General features: G+C 49.3%; 1 protein-coding gene across 1 annotated transcript in view; it reads left to right on the forward strand.

Annotated features, from left to right (window-relative positions):
• The first annotated feature begins 1,372 nt into the window (after positions 1-1,372).
• Positions 1,373-17,828, forward strand: part of CCDC83 (coiled-coil domain containing 83) — a 51,640-nt gene continuing 35,184 nt past the window's right edge. The window contains exons 1-2 of the mRNA XM_063951354.1: positions 1,373-1,479; positions 15,155-15,275. Of these exons, the coding sequence (XP_063807424.1) occupies positions 15,166-15,275 (110 nt within the window). The 5' untranslated portion in view covers positions 1,373-1,479; positions 15,155-15,165. The remainder of the gene's footprint in view (positions 1,480-15,154; positions 15,276-17,828) is intronic.

The raw sequence follows: 17,828 nt of genomic DNA on the forward strand, positions 1-17,828 counted from the left end.
CAAAACGGCCTTTTCCGGGGGTAACTGCAACTATTTAATATCACCCCATCGTATGAAGGAGTAATCGCTCTAAGGGATGGCCATGGACCATCGATGAATGCTATATCGCGCTGTTATTCCCTGCATCGTGTAAGTGTGCATGTACTTGGCGATGCAGGGTCCCGTCGCCCGTTGGATCGGCTGGATACACATAGTTCTAGTGTGTAGCCGGCCTTAGGGGGTCATTCCGACCCCATCGCACGCTGCACTTCTTCGCAACCGTGCGATCGGGTCGGAACTGCGCATGAGTGGCGGCTGCATTGCGCAGGCGCGCCGTTGCCCGGCGACAGCTGTCGCAGGGCAGCGGCGCCGCGAACGAACAAAGCGGTTGCAGCGACGACCGCAAGAAGATTGACAGGAGGAAGGTGTTCCGGGGCGTCAACTGACTGTTTTCTGGGTGTGGTTCGGTGTGTCCAGGTGTTTGGAGGGCGGATGTCTGACGTCAATTCTGGGACTTACATCGCTGGATCCATCGCACAGGGTAAGTAAATATTACCCTGGTCTTGGGGGTCATTCCGAGTTGATCGTAGCTGTGCTAAATTTAGCACAGCTACGATCATATACTCAGACATGCGGGGGTACGCCCAGCACAGGGCTAGTCCGCCCGCATGTCAGTGCCGGCCCCCCCGCACAAATACAAAAGCATCGCACAGAGGCGATACCTTTGTATTTGAGGAGTAACTCCCGGCCAGCGCAGTTTCTGCGGCTGGCCGGGAGTTACCCATCGCTCCCGCTGGCCGCCGCGGCCCGCCCCACGAACGGTCCGGCCTCGCCTGCGTTGGCCGGACCGCTCCCCCTAAACGGCGGCTTAACGCCGCCATTCAGCCGCCTCCCGCCTAGCGACCGCCTCTGTCTCAGAGGCGATCGCTAGGTAACGACAGCTACCATGCACCGGCGCACTGCAACGCCAGCGCATGCGAAGTTCCAACCCGATCGCTGCACTGCGACAAACTGCAGCGAGCGGTCGGGAAGAATGACCACCTAGTTCTACACAAAACTTTTTTTTGCATAGCAGGGCTGCACAAGCGTTCTCAGCCTTGCTATGCAAAAAAACCCTCCCCCACAGGCGGCGTTGAGTTGATCGCACGGGAGAAAAAAGTAGCTAGCGAGCGATCAACTCAGAATGACCCCCCTTAGTTTTAAGCAGATATAATATTACTAGCACCAGAGAGGCTTTACCAACACAATCCATACTGGAAAAGGCAGAGCCAGGGAGAGGAGGTCCTGTGCGTTTTCTGTTACACTGAGTCATGTCCTGTGAGTCCAGCAGGTGGCGCTAGAACACTACGCGCTGCACAGAGACAGGACAGATACAAAGTAACCAGCAAACAGTGAGTATTCAGTTGCTAAGGTAACAAGTGAGTGTTGTGGTTGTGGGAGAGGAGGCTGCTGCATGAGGCTGCTGAGATACAGGGACAGTCCTTCATCTGCCGGCAACAGGTGGGTACTGAGGCTGGACCCCAATGTGGTTACACACCGGACTGATACATGGACCAGAGGCATGACACATGGGGGCCCGGGGGAGAGTGAGGCACGCATGACACACAGAAGGAGAGTGAGGCATGACACACAGGGGTGAGAGTGAGGCATGACACACAAGGGGGAAAGTGAGGCATGACACACAAGGGGGAAAGTGAGGCATGACACATGGGGGAGAGTGAGGCATGACACACAAGGGGGAAAGTGAGGCATGACACAGGAGGAGAGTGAGGCATGACACACAGGGGTGACAGTGAGGCATGACACATGGGGAGAGTGAGGCATGACACTCGGGGGGGGGGAGAGTGAGGCATGACACATGGGGAGAGTGAAGCATGACACTCGGGGGGGGGGGGGGGAGTGAGGCATGACACACGGGGAAGAGTGAGGCATAACACACAGAAGGAGAGTGAGGCATGACACACGGGGGAGAGTGAGGCATAACACACAGAAGGAGAGTGAGGCATGACACAGGGGGGAAAGTGAGGCATGACACACATGATGAGAGTGAGGCATGACACATGGGGGAGAGTGAGGCATGACACACAGGGGAGAGAGTGTGGCATGACACACAGGGGGGAAAGTGAGGCATGACACACGTGATGAGAGTGAGGCAGGACACATGGGGGTGAGTGAGGCATGACACACGGAGAGAGTGGGGCATGACACACAGGGGGGAGAGTGAGGCAATGCACACAGGCGGAGACTGAGGCATGACATATGGGGGAGAGTGAGGCATGACACACGGGGAGAGTGAGGCAATACACACAGGCAGAGAGTGAGGCATGACACAGTCGGAGAGTGAGGCATGACACACAGGGGGTCAGTGAGTACATGGTCCACTCAGGGCCGGTGCTAGGGTGTTCGGCGCCCTCCTGCAAAATATAAATTTGCGCCCTCCCATACTTTACATGCAGGGCCGGAGGGTTACCATGGCCTCTTGGACCCTGAGCTGCAGGAGATCCGTGTAAGCCTATGGATGTGAACTCTCTGCCCATACACACCCTGTGCAGCGCTAGTTACGGCCCTACACACAGACAGTGCTGTAACTAGACATTTTAGCGCTGTGTGCACAAGAGGGCATTGGCGGCCTCCCTGTATGTAGAACAGGGGCACTGCGCGCGCAAAAAAATTAGGGGCGTGGCTTAATGGGGAAGGGGTGTGGCCACAAAATAACACCAATTCATAAACATTATAGTAGTCTCCATTATTCAAACTACGCCGCACAGTAGCGCCACTACACCAGGTAGAGCCCCTTTTACACATTACGGCGGACAGATTTCCCTTTTTACACATTACGGCAGACAGTGCCCCCGTTTTTACACGTTAAGGCAGACAGCATCCCCCTTTTTACACATTACGGCAGACAGCGTCCCCTTTTTACACATTACGGCAGACAGCGTCCCCTTTTTACACATTACGGCAAACAGCGTCCCCTTTTTACACATTACGGCAGACAGCGTCCCCTTTTTACACATTACGGCAGACAGCGTCCCCTTTTTACACATTACGGCAGACAGCGTCCCCTTTTTACACATTACGGCAGACAGCGTCCCCCTTTTTACACATTACGGCAGACAGCGTCCCCCTTTTTACACATTACGGCGGACAGAGTCCCCTTCTTACATATTATGGTAGACAGTGTCCCCTTTTTACACATGACAGCTCTGCATACAGACACACACATACATAAATACAGTATATACATAAATACAAACACACACACACACACACACACACACACACACACACACACACACACACACACACACACACACACACACACACTTTCTCTCTCACTCTTTTTACATCCACTTCCCACAGTTGTGCTGGCCAGATCTTCAATAGCATGATCCTGTGTAGCTCCGCCCCCTTGGTCCGTGTAGCCCCGCCCCTTTTTGGCCGAACGATCACTGACACTCCTCTCCCTGTCACAGGGGAGAGAGGAGAACGCTTCATGCTGCCGGCGCTGCTGCGGCTGCCTGTCAGTGTGACAGGGCAGGCGCAGCAGCAGCAGCAGGGGGGGACAGGACGGCGCTTCAGCTGGGATGCAGAGCAGTGAAGGCGCCTCTCCTGCCCGGCGCCTACCTGCACTGCATCCCTTTGCTGAGCGGGTAGCGCCGGGCTTGGGTCCACTCTTATAGAGACCCATGGACTTTTTCAAGTGTAGTGATGTGCAATAAATGAAATGAGAAAAGCAGCATCCAAAAACTCTTGTCACAATGGAAATCCCAGCAGGTGCAGGAATAAATACATACAGGGAATGGTCACAACTGGGTTTCCACAAAATAAATTGACTAATTAAAATAAAATTGTGTGCCCTTACCCTTTACTCTTCCCTCCTTCCCTTAACCCAATGGTTCTCAAACTGTGTGCCGTGGCACATTGGGGTGCCTCGGGACACTTGCAGTGGTGCCTTGGGTTGGTGATCCAGGACCAATAAAAATTATTTGTGGTCAATGTAATAGGCAAAACCAGTGCTGGTGGCTGTCAGTCATAAAATATGTGCACAAACAGACTCAAATCCTGTCCCTCACCACACAACTGAGCCTAAGGATGACATCTAAATACAATTTACTTCAGTTAATATTTCTTTTTAATTTTCTCAATAAAAAACTTTTGGACTAGGGGTGCCCTGAGAAAAAATCTGATACTTTAGGACGCCGTGATTCAAAAATGTTTGGGAACCACTGCCTTAACCCCTTCACTGCTACAAACAAGTGTGGATGAGTGCGAAGGTCAAGTCCCACTCGTCCTCAACAGCGCACAGATTTCAAGGATTGGGAGATGCTCACTGATAATAAAACACTGGATTATCGAGTGTGGTTTTACCACCCTATTGGGGGAAGGCGACAGAGCCAGTAACATCACAGAGAGTCCAGCCTACCTCGATCATTTGGATGGAAGGGGCCCAGAGATGGGCGAGATACTAATATAGCCTTTATATTTCTCTTCATCACTCCTGCATTCATAGAGGTGCCCTGAATTGCAAGAGGGGTTCCCAATACCAGATGTTGGGGACGATTCACTATAAATGTGCGTACTTGGGCCCAGATTTATCAAGCCTTGGAGAGTGATAAAGTGGAAGGTGATAAAGTACCAACTAATCAGCTCCTAACTGTCATTTTCAAACACAGCCTGTAACATGGCAGTTAGGAGCTGATTGGCTGGCACTTTATCACCGTGCAATATATCACATTCTAAGGCTTGATAAATCGGGCCCTTTGGGAGATACGGAAAGTGGAGGTCCAGATGTGGAGGTGTGATATTTTCCTAGACTTGCTGCTAGGTGTCACAGTGCAGCATCGCAGCAGACAGTGGGGACCAGGAGAAACATAAAACAGGGAAACGCCCCCTGGATGTATAGGAAACTCCCAAATCTCGGGGGGCCCCTCCTGGACTTCGACTGTGGGCATTTGTGGTGCTTGATGCGACTCCTGTTAAATCACTGCACTGTGACCCCACCTACTGCTGTCCAGTGCTATTAATTGTGGCTTTGTTAAACAGGAGGGGGGCACAGCGCAGTGAACCTGCCTGCATATACCCCATTCCTCCCACCAGGGTGCTCCCTTAGGCGTTCTCCCGGAGGGTTTATGCTGAAAGTCAGTACATATGAGGTACACTATGTAATAAAGGGATCCGTTCAGTCTGCCGACGCCAGAATCCCACCAGCTGGAATACCAGCGCACAGGGGCTAGTTCCACTCATGGGTGTCCGGGACACCCATAGAGTGGGAATAGAACCCGTGGCGAGCGCAGCGCAGAATACATGATTTTAGCTGGTTTTATCGATTTTTTAATCAAGATTATAGATTTTTTTATAGATTTTTAACCGAACCGAATCCAAAGCAAAACAGTTGAGGGTGTTTTGCCATTACCAAAAGACGATGATGAATTAAAACCAAAACACGGGGGTCCGCGAACTTGTCTAGTGTAAACATGTTTCTGTAAATAACACATTGCAAATGCCAGCATGTATGTAGCACCACATGCCAATATTTCTTCTTACCCTAAGGGGCTGTCCCGGGACGCAGTTATATTCCCGACAGTCGGGATCCCAGCAGTCGAAATCCTGACGCCGAAATCCTGACACCCATTGAAATGCTGCCGGTCGGAATCCCGACCGCTGCCCGGCAGAAACCCATTTGAGTGGTAGTCCACGCCACCACCCAGGGGGGAATAGATTAAGGGTCTAATTCAGAGTTGATCGCAGCAGCAAATTTGTTAGCAAATGGGCAAAACCATGTGCACTGCAGGTGGGGCAGATATAACATGTGCAGAGAGAGTTAGATTTGGGTGTGGTGTGTTCAATCTGCCATCTAATTTGCAGTGTAAAAATAAGGCAGCCAGTATTTACCCTGCACGGAAACAAAATAACCCACCCAAATCTAACTCTCTCTGCAAATGTTATATCTGCCTCCCCTGCAGTGCACATGGTTTTGCCCAGTTGCTATCAAAAATCCTGCTGCGATCAACTTGGAATTACCCCCCATGTGCACTGCAGGTGGGGCAGATATAACATTTGCAGAGAGAGTTAGATTTGGGTGGGTTATTTTGTTTCTGTGCAGGGTAAATACTGGCTGCTTTATTTTTACACTGCAATTTAGATTTCAGTTTGAACACGCCCCACCCAAATCTTACTCTCTCTGCACATGTTATATCTGCCCCACCTGCAGTGCAACATAGTTTTGCCCAATTGCTAACAAATTTGCTGCAGCAATCAGTCTGAATTAGGGGGGTCATTCCGAGTTGATTGTAGCTGTGCTAAATTTAGCACAGCTACGATCATTCACACTGACATGCGGGGGGAAACCCAGCACAGGGCTATCCCGCCCCGCATGTCAGTGCCCCCCCCCCCCCCCCCCCCCCCCCTCCCGAAGTGCTAAGGCATCGCACAGCGGCGATGCTTTTGCACTTCAAGAGTAGCGCCCGGCCAGCGCAGAATGACCCCCTAGGCCCTAAATTGCCACCGGGCCCATAGCGTGGCGAGGGCACAGGTTGCGCTCGAGGTTGGGATTCTGACTGATGGCATTTCATACTGAACCCGCTGTCCCACCATTTTATTATTTTATTTTGGCACAATTAGTCAGGGAATGATAGATTACAAACAAGACTTGCCCCATCAGTCAACAGAGATTTTTCACTCTGATAATTTATGGTGCAAGTGCAAAAATGCACCGTGTATATATTTATGTGCTGAGTCACTATTTTTTAATGTGAGAGGATTTTTTCCTGTAATACTTCACATGTCATTTCTGGTGTAAGGATTAATGTTTGTTGGCAGAACAAGCTGTGTGTGCCCTGTTATATGAACATCAAAGACATACTTCCATAACAGCAGTTTATTGCCGTTCTGCCAAGAAAGCATGATAGTAATCCGTCATCTTTATCTTGGTTTGGGATTGAGTGTGTGCAGCTGGATGTGAGGCACGCTAATCACCTGGGACTATGTAGAAGGTTCTACACGCAGCGGCTGTTTCCGTTAAACCGCATTGGTTTACATGGGTTTAATGAGAATTCTTATCTTCTTCGTTTTCAGATGATGCATATTCGTATTAGTGTTCTGTAATAACTTTTTATTATTTTTTATTACTTTTTTATTATTTTGTATTATTTTTTTGTATCTCATGATACAGGTGAAACTCAGAGAATTAGAATAGCGTGCAAAAATTCATTTATTTCAGTAATTCAACTTAAAAGGTGAAACTAATATGTTATATAGACTCGTTACATGCAAAGTGAGATATGTCAAGCCTTTATTTGTTATAATTTTGCCTGACCTGAACCCCGTAAAGAATCTATGGGGCATTGGGGGTCATTCCGACCCGTGCGCACGCAGCGGTTCTTCGCTGCGGTGCAAACGGGTCAGAACTGCGCATGCGTGGCGCCTGCAATGCCGTCGCCGGGTAACGACCAGAAGAGAGAAGAAAGTGATCGCTAGCGCGATCGCAAGAAGATTGACAGCGGGGAGGCGTTCCGGGGCGGATACTCACCGGTTTCCGGGCGTGGAGATCCGAACGCAGGCGTGTCCAGGCGTTTGGAGGGCGGTTGTCTGACGTCAATTCCGGGACCTTCATCGCTGGATCCGTCGCACAGGGTAAGTATGTCCAGGGCTGGTCTTGTTCTGCAGGAAACTTTTTTAGCATATTAGGGCTGCACAAGCGATCGCAGCCCTGCTATGCTAAAATACACTCCCCCATAGGCGGCGTCTAGTTGATCGCACAAGCAGCAAAAAGTTGCTACGTGCGATCAACTCGGAATGACCCCCCTTACCAAGAGAAGGATGAGAGACATGAGACCGAACAATGCAGAAGAGCTGAAGGCCGCATATTGAAGCATCCGGGTCTTCCATAACACCTCAGCAGTGCCAAAGGCTGATAGAATCCATGCCACGTCGCATTGAGGCAGAAATTCATGCTAAGGGGCCCAAACCAAGTACTGAGTACATCTGCATGATTATACTTTTCAGAGGGCCGACATTTCTGTATTTAAAATCCTTTTTTTATTGATTTTAGGTAATATTCTAATTTTTCTGAGATTTTGGATTTGGGGTTTTCTTAAACTGTAAGCCACAATCATCAAAATTATAAGTTGAATTACTGAAATAAATGAACTTTTGCACAATATTATAATATTCTGAGTTTCACCTGTATTTATATTTTGCTGGACGCATATGCAACTTACATACTTTACCAGGGCCGTAACTAGGGGTGTGCAAGCGGTGGGGCAGCGCAAGGCTGAGGGGCGGCACCATCTCTGTGTCGGCGGCACCTCCCTTGGGTAGAGTCCTGCTCCCGTCTCCCCATTTCTCTGTGATGTCACATGTGTTGGGAGCAGCGGGGTCAAGAGCTCTTCACGTCCTATAGGACCTGTAGAGGAACTATCCTCAAAACTCCAGGTGAGCGCCTCAGTACTGGGGGCGTGGAGAAGTAAGGGGGGGTGGTCATGCCATCTTGGGGTGTCTTGGGCCCCCAGAGAGCACTCTCCAATCCCCTAATTCTAAGTGAATATTACAATCTTATAACCTCACTCCCATATCAAGCAGGAATGGACAGAGAGGGAAAACACTACAACGCCCATGGTTCTTAGGACCTGGTGGTCAATAAACACCCCACCTCCGTCCTAGCAGCTGTGTCAGGGGTTACTTTATTTTAGTAGAGTTGTACTTATTGTTACACATCCCAATGGACTGGGAAGGTGTAGAGACATTTCCTGACTTGTTTGGGTCTTTATAGCCTGGAAGGTGACATCACGGCATCTTTGCAGAATTTGCTCTTTTCCAGCCACCAGAAGGAAACTCCTCATCAGGAATATACTGGCACCCAGGGGAGTCTGCTTTGAGCACGAGCGGCAGTATAGCCTGCAGGTCACTTTGCTGTGTTCTGACCTGCCATCTGTTCGGGCATCACCCCTCTCAGCTTACATGGCCATGGCTGGAGTTTTACGAACACTCCATTAGTCATCTCTATCAGCTATAACCCCGGAGATATAGGGGCAGATGTATTAAGCCTGGAGAAGGGATAAAGAAGTGATAAAGCAGTGATAAGTGCAAGGTGATAACGCACCAGCCAATCAGCTCCAATGTGTAAATTGGCAGTAAGGCGCTGATTGGCTGGTGCATTATCAGCATCAGCCAATCGGCTCCAATATGTAAATTGGCAGTAAGGAGCTGATTGGCTGGTGCATTATCAGCACCAGCCAATCGGCTCCGATATGTAAATTGGCAGTTAGGAGCTGATTGGCTGGTGCATTATCACCTTCTACTTATCACTGCTTTATCACTTCTCCAGGCTTAATACATCTGCCCCATACTGTACTATAGGTCACTATTAGGTTGTGTGACATAAAACAATATATTGTTAGTGGCAATGAGATATCCCATCATTATCAGACAATAGATGTAATAGCCTAACTTACCCTAGTCCGATAGAAGCTCATTTGATGTTGTTATATATTAGACTACCGTGTTATCTCTATCATGTACATTCCACAGTACTCCGTGCATAGGCTGCAGCAGCTCCTCTCACCCATCATGACTACTCCATAATAAGTCCCTTATTTGCCGCCAGCTGGGCGGGTACATGACGCCTTTATGTCATCGAGCTCTGAAAAAATGAACACCAGCATACGTTCAATGCACAATTGGGTTGGAAATGGGTGCTCTCATGTTGGAAAAATTCAGTGTGAGCATCTGTATGTAACTGCTGGACAGCTGGTCACTTGTATAGATAGTTACGTCTGTTTGGAGGTGTCTATTTTGTGATACACAGAATGATGGTTGCTCAAATTGATGCATATATGGGAGAGGTTAACATGACAAGAAAAAAAAAATTTCCCCCAGCACACCATAATGGACTATCAAAAGAGACTTACATCCAACATGATAATAGTAATGCAGAGATCTCAGTTACATACATTTGCAAATCATATGGTAAGCAACCAACAATGCAAGACATCTCTGCTCTGGTGGTCCTACACTCTTTGGGTCATACGTTTATGTATTTCTAAATTGTGAGACTACTCACCTGTGGGCAATCCCAAGATCCTCCTGTATAGCGCTACAAGGATCTACAAGGCGTATACTTGTACCTAGTATAGGGAAGGTGCAAGTACTCACTGAGGATGAGGATTAGAGTTAGACGCACCCGGATGTGGACGCATCTTGACATGTCTACCACTGTCCGAATATACGCATCTTTCCAGGCACGTGTTCTTAGAGCAATTAATGCCCAATTTGCTCCCAGCTATGCGTCAGTCTCTCTGGGCCTCATGCTGAGTCACATGCAATGTCGATGAACATGAGTTGAGCAATTCTTTGGTCCTGTGCGTGCATGAAACTCCCTATAAGCCCCAAGGCGCCTGCATTACACAGAGTGCCCGTACAGAGGCGCAGTAGCGATTGAGATGCACTCTATCAGAAATGTCTTAGAAAACTGCTTGGCATTCCTGGGCAGTGACTGGGAGGTGGCGAAAAAGAATCGCCCACCGCTGAATCAAGCCCAAGTTCTTTGTGTTTGCCTGGTATCTTTATATCTTTCATTATTTCTGCTTGTTCAGCTTGGCTTAACGCGTCAGCTCCTTGCTTCTCTACACGTGATGCCCTGGTTCCCCAAATCTGTCATCATGCACTTGGCACACCGGGCCGGACAGATGTATGGAATTGTGCAGCCGATCATACATCACCCCTCCCCCTAATATTCTTTCAGTCCCATTACTGACATTTATTTACAGATGAAACGGCTAATTGCTTCCAACCCTATTGAATGCGCTGATTTTACTGACGTAAAGCTAGTTAGCATTCCTTTGAGATGGCTGTGAAATTCCCTTTTAAAGTAGCATTTCCAGTATGACATATTATACGAGCAGCAATTCAGGAGCCTGCTCAAAGGCAGAGCTTTCAGGGCGAGTACGGAATGGGAGTATAATGAATTTTTGTTGGCGGACCATACAGGGCACAACTAACCTCCCTTCCTGTCTATTCAGCTGTTCTCTGTGTATAACAGGAATCACCAAACAGTACCGACTTCTATTTAAGTTCATAAATGAAGTGATTCTTCCTGAATTACCGCACATTTTCCTCTCGGGCTGGGAGCCAGTACAAGTTCTTTATCAAAAGAACCTGTTCCTCAAATGGAATGAGAAAAAGAAGGAACAGCTGTATATAATATAATGTATGTTCTGAGCCAGTATATAGTCAGGCAGGAAATTTTGCATTTTCACTCTGTTTTACACTCTTCCAGGTTTGATGTACGATAATCTCTTTGCCTTGTTTAATAATATATGTTACATCATAAATAGGGATAGTGACTACTAGCCAACACCAAATGGAAACATTTCCCATTATTCAGATTCATTAAAAATAAAAGCCTATCATTTATTCAAACATCTAAATGGTTAAATACAACGGTAAACAAAGAATTGGAATTGTATAGCAGAGGAATAAATAAAGTTCTGACAATATGGAAGATACATGGAAGCCATGAGAAACGCTATTACCTGCCTGTTAGATACTGGCCAAGCGTGGTGGATATAAACTCACAGCGTACTATGGGGGTCATTCCGAGTTGATCGCTAGCTGCCGTTGTTCGCAGCGATCAGGCTAAAAATCGGCATTTCTGCACATGCGTATGGGACGCAATGTGCACGCGCGTCGTACGGGTACAAAGCCCATTGTGGCTGTGCACAGGTTCTAGCAAAGTTTTCCTTCGCACTGACGCCCGCAAGAAGATTGACAGGAAGAGGGCGTTTCTGGGTGTCAACCGACCATTTTCAGGGAGTGTTTGTAAAAACGCAGGGGTGTCTGAAAAAACGCAGGCATGGCTGGGCGTTCGCTGGGCGGGTGTATGACGTCAAATCCGGACACGGATAGGCTGAAGTGATCGCAAGCGCTGAGTAGGTCCAGAGCTACTCAGAAACTGCACAAACTGTTTTGGCAGAGCTCGGCTACACAAGCGTTCGCACTTCTGCTAAGCTAAAATACACTCCCCAGAGGGAGGCGGCATAGCGTTTGCACGGCTGCTAAAACTAACCAGCGAGCGATCAACTCGGAATGACCCCCTATATGCATACTTCCCAACGGGTCTGGGACTCACGATCGACACCACTTAGGTCGACACCAGTTGGTCAACACACCTTGAGTTGACGCCTGGAATAGGTCGACATGACTAAAATGTCGACATGAACAAGGTGGAAAAAGGTCGACATGTGTTTTTTATGAGTTTTGTGTGTCGTTTTCTCCGTAATGTGACCTGGAACTCCAATGAGTGCACCGTGTTCACTCGCCATGCTTCGGGCAAGGTGCCTCACTCCACTACCGCTGCGCTCGGCACAGGCTACCATTCCCAATTGTAGTCCACGTGGATCGTAAAGTATGAAAAAGTTCAAAAAATGTGAAAAACTCATGTCGACCCTTTTCCATGTCGACAGTGTTCATGTTGACCTTTTGTACATGTCGATCTATTTCAGATGTCGACCTAAGGTGTGTCAACCAATTGGTGTCGACCTTATTAGTGTCGACCTGGAGTCCGGATACCCCTCCCAACATGACCCTCTCCAGGAGGGACACAATGCTCTGCTCCTGGACTTCCCTCTTTATTAATGATTGCCATCACCTGTGGTGAAACACCTTTCCTATCCATTAACCTGTTCAAAACAGGTGATGGCAATCATACATTAAGAGGAAAGTCCAGGAGCAGAGCATTGTGTCCCTCCTGGAGAAGGTCATGTTGGGTGGTATGCTATATGTTTAGGATGGTGTTACCCCAGGAGATAAGTAACATGCAGGCGCTAGAAGCAGAGTATGTTACCACTTGACAATTTGGTGTTTTTTTTTTAATCTTAGAAAGGAATAACTGTAAGTAGATCAAAGGTGAGGTTCCAGAATCCTATTTTTAGGGGGCTTGGAAACAACCTATTTGGCACATCAAGAAAACAGGGGTTCAGAACAATGATAGGCTAAGACCCAGGGACCCAGCACAATGGCACTCTGAGACCCAGGATCCCAGTACAATGGCACACTGAGACCCAGGGACCCAGGACAATGGCACATGGAGACCCAGGGTCCCAGAACAATGTCACATGGAGAGCCAGGGTCCCAGAACAATGGCACATGGAGACCCAGGGTCCCAGAAAAGTGGCACATGGAGAGCCAGGGTCCCAGAACAACGGCACGCTGAGAGCCAGGGTCCCAGAATAATGGCATATGGAGGCCCAGGGTCCCAGAACAATGGCACGCTGAGATCCAGGGTTCGAGAACAATGGCATGCTGAGACCCAAGGTCCCAGAACAACGGCACATGGAGACCCAGGGTCCCAGAACAAAGGCATATGGAGGCCCAGGGTCCCAGAACAATGGCACGCTGAGACCCAGGGTCCCAGAACAATGGCACGCTGAGACCCAGGGTCCCAGAACAATGGCACGCTGAGACCCAGGGTCCCAGAACAATGGCACACTGAGAGCCAGGGTCCCAGAACAATGGCATATGGAGGCCCAGGGTCCCAGAACAACGGCACATGGAGACCCAGGGTCCCAGAACAAAGGCATATGGAGGCCCAGGGTCCCAGAACAACGGCACATGGAGACCCAGGGTCCCAGAACAAAGGCATATGGAGGCCCAGGGTCCCAGAACAATGGCACGCTGAGACCCAGGGTCCCAGAACAATGGCATATGGAGGCCCAGGGTCCCAGAATAATGCACGCTGAGATCCAGGGTTCGAGAACAATGGCATGCTGAGACCCAAGGTCCCAGAACAATGGCACATGGAGACCCAGGGTCCCAGAACAAAGGCATATGGAGGCCCAGGGTCCCAGAACAATGGCACGCTGAGACCCAGGGTCCCAGAACAATGGCACGCTGAGACCCAGGGTCCCAGAACAATGGCACGCTGAGACCATTGTCCCAGAACAATGGCACGCTGAGACCCAGGGTCCCAGAACAATGGCACGCTGAGACCCAGGGTCCCAGAACAATGGCACACTGAGAGCCAGGGTCCCAGAACAATGGCATATGGAGGCCCAGGGTCCCAGAACAACGACACATGGAGACCCAGGGTCCCAGAACAAAGGCATATGGAGGCCCAGGGTCCCAGAACAATGGCACGCTGAGACCCAGGGTCCCAGAACAAAGGCATATGGAGGCCCAGGGTCCCAGAACAATGGCACGCTGAGACCCAGGGTCCCAGAACAATGGCATATGGAGGCCCAGGGTCCCAGAACAACGACACATGGAGACCCAGGGTCCCAGAACAAAGGCATATGGAGGCCCAGGGTCCCAGAACAATGGCACATGGAGACCCAGGGTCCCAGAACAAAGGCATATGGAGGCCCAGGGTTCCAGAACAATGGCACGCTGAGACCCAGGGTCCCAGAACAATGGCATATGGAGGCCCAGGGTCCCAGAACAATGGCACGCTGAGATCCAGGGTTCGAGAACAATGGCATGCTGAGACCCAAGGTCCCAGAACAACGGCACATGGAGACCTAGGGTCCCAGAACAAAGGCATATGGAGGCCCAGGGTCCCAGAACAATGGCACGCTGAGACCCAGGGTCCCAGAACAATGGCACGCTGAGACCCAGGGTCCCAGAACAATGGCACGCTGAGACCCAGGGTCCCAGAACAATGGCACACTGAGAGCCAGGGTCCCAGAACAATGGCACGCTGAGACCCAGGGTCCCAGAACAATGGCACGCTGAGACCCAGGGTCCCAGAACAATGGCACACTGAGAGCCAGGGTCCCAGAACAATGGCACACTGAGACCCAGGGTTCGAGAACAACGGCACACTGAGACCCAGGGTCCCAGAACATTGGGACATGGTAATACATGGCACACTGAGAACATTGGCACATGGTAACTCGGGGTCTAAGAACGGTTTGGATGAAGGTCCTCTAATTGTGTTATAAAGTGTATGCAGACCGTGGGGAATGGATCATTATTCCGGAGATTGTACGTATCTAATCTCTCTATTGTGTCACTACTTCATAGTGATTTTATAGAATGCATATTATTGAACCTACAAAATATCTGAATCCACTTCTTGCAGGTGATGGATACACTGTAGTGTTTTGTCTCACTCCTAGGAGATTACTGGTCTAAGGACAGAATATATGGTGTAACACTCCTGTCCCTCTCCTTACAGCCCTCCGCAATATGGGGAAAAATGAAAAGAAGAAAGGAAAGAAAGGGACCAAGAAAAAGAAGGGAAGTAAAACATCTAAGGAAGATAAAATGACTTTTGCTGAAGCCCTGCTGGCCTATCAGTGAGTATCTGGCCACACGGGTGGCTGGCACCTCTGCAATGTGTAAAGGCAGACAGGTGTTTTATGCCTACGGGTATTTGGCTTTTTTTAAGCTTATGCTTTTAAGAGCAGTCAACATTGTAGAAAGGTTTATGAACAGGGGGCTTTTAGTTTTGGAACAATAATAGGGCATATTTGTAACGGGTTCAGTATGATTTACCGACGGACACAGTACCGACGGCCATCAACCCAACAGCCATTGACATATAGTCAAAATACTGCCACGGTCAAAATACCGAAATTCATTATGCCGACATGTTCAAAATGCCAACATAGTCAGAATACCAACATTTGAAATGCCGACGTCAAAATACCGACATGGTTTTTTCTGGGTTATTTTGTGTCAATGTCGACATGAACACCGTCTAAGTGTACCGCGTCCCTCGCAAGGCTCGCTGCGCTCGGCACACTCTTATATTCCCCCTCCATGTCCAGTGGGATGGTAAAGTATGAACAAGTCTGTTTAGGGGCAAAATGCCTTAAAAACGCATGTCGGCATTTCTCTGACGTCCTAGTGGATGCTGGGAACTCCGTAAGGACCATGGGGAATAGCGGCTCCGCAGGAGACTGGGCACAAAAGTAAAGCTTTAGGACTACCTGGTGTGCACTGGCTCCTCCCCCTATGACCCTCCTCCAAGCCTCAGTTAGATTTTTGTGCCCGAACGAGAAGGGTGCACACTAGGGGCTCTCCTGAGCTGCTTAGTGAAAAGTTTAGTTTTAGGTTTTTTATTTTCAGTGAGACCTGCTGGCAACAGGCTCACTGCATCGAGGGACTAAGGGGAGAAGAAGCGAACTCACCTGCTTGCAGAATGGATTGGGCTTCTTAGGCTACTGGACACCATTAGCTCCAGAGGGATCGAACACAGGCCCAGCCATGGAGTCCGGTCCCAGAGCCGCGCCGCCGCCCCCCTTACAGAGCCAGAAGCAAGAAGAGGTCCGGAAAATCGGCGGCAGAAGACATCCTGTCTTCACCAAGGTAGCGCACAGCACTGCAGCTGTGCGCCATTGCTCCTCAGCACACTTCACACTTCGGTCACTGAGGGTGCAGGACGCTAGGGGGGGGCGCCCTGAGCAGCAATAAAAACACCTTGGCTGGCGAAAATACATCACATATAGCCCCCAGGGCTATATGGATGAATTTTAACCCCTGCCAGATTACACTGAAAAGTGGGAGAAAAGGCCGCCGAGAAGGGGGCGGAGCCTATCTCCTCAGCACACTGGCGCCATTTTCCCTCACAGCTCCGCTGGAAGGAAGTCTCCCTGGCTCTCCCCTGCAGTCCTGCACTACAGAAAAGGGTAAAAAAGACTGGGGGGGCACTAATTAGGCGCAGTATTAACAATACAGCAGCTATAAGGGGAAAAACACTTATATAAGGTTATCCCTGTATATATATAGCGCTCTGGTGTGTGCTGGCAAACTCTCCCTCTGTCTCCCCAAAGGGCTAGTGGGGTCCTGTCCTCTATCAGAGCATTCCCTGTGTGTGTGCTGTGTGTCGGTACGTTTGTGTCGACATGTATGAGGAGGAAAATGATGTGGAGGCGGAGCAATTGCCTATAATAGTGATGTCACCCCCTGGGGGGTCGACACCTGAGTGGATGAACTGTTGGAAGGAATTACGTGACAGTGTCAGTTCTTTACAAAAGACAGTTGATGACATGAGACAGCCGGCTACTCAGCTTGTGCCTGTCCAGACGTCTCATAGGCCGTCAGGGGCTCTAAAACGCCCGTTACCTCAGATGGCAGATACAGACGCCGACACGGATACTGACTCCAGTGTCGACGGTGAAGAGACAAACGTGACTTCCAGTAGGGCCACACGTTACATGAGTGAGGCAATGAAAAATGTTTTACACATTTCTGATAATACGAGTACCACCAAAAGGGGTATTATGTTTGGTGAGAAAAAACTACCTGTAGTTTTTCCTGAATCTGAGGAATTAAATGAGGTGTGTGATGAAGCGTGGGTTTCCCCCGATAAAAAACTGATAATTTCTAAAAAGTTATTGGCATTATATCCTTTCCCGCCAGAGGTTAGGGTGCGTTGGGAAACACCCCCTAGGGTGGATAAAGCGCTCACACGCTTGTCAAAACAGGTGGCTCTACCCTCTCCCGAGACGGCCGCCCTTAAGGATCCTGCTGATAGAAAGCAGGAGGGTATCCTAAAATGTATTTACACACATACTGGTGTTATACTGCGACCAGCAATCGCCTCAGCCTGGATGTGCAGTGCTGGGTTGGCTTGGTCGGATTCCCTGACTGAAAATATTGATACCCTAGATAGGGACAGTATATTACTGACTATAGAGCATTTAAAAGATGCATTTCTATATATGCGTGATGCACAGCGGGATATTTGCCGACTGGCATCAAGAGTAAGTGCGCTGTCCATTTCTGCCAGAAGAGGGTTATGGACACGACAGTGGTCAGGTGATGCAGATTCCAAACGGCACATGGAAGTATTGCCTTATAAAGGGGGGGAGTTATTTGGGGTCGGTCTTTCAGACCTTGTGGCC

Source organism: Pseudophryne corroboree, chromosome 2, assembly GCF_028390025.1.
Source record: "Pseudophryne corroboree isolate aPseCor3 chromosome 2, aPseCor3.hap2, whole genome shotgun sequence".
Classification (NCBI taxonomy): Eukaryota; Metazoa; Chordata; class Amphibia; order Anura; family Myobatrachidae; genus Pseudophryne; species Pseudophryne corroboree.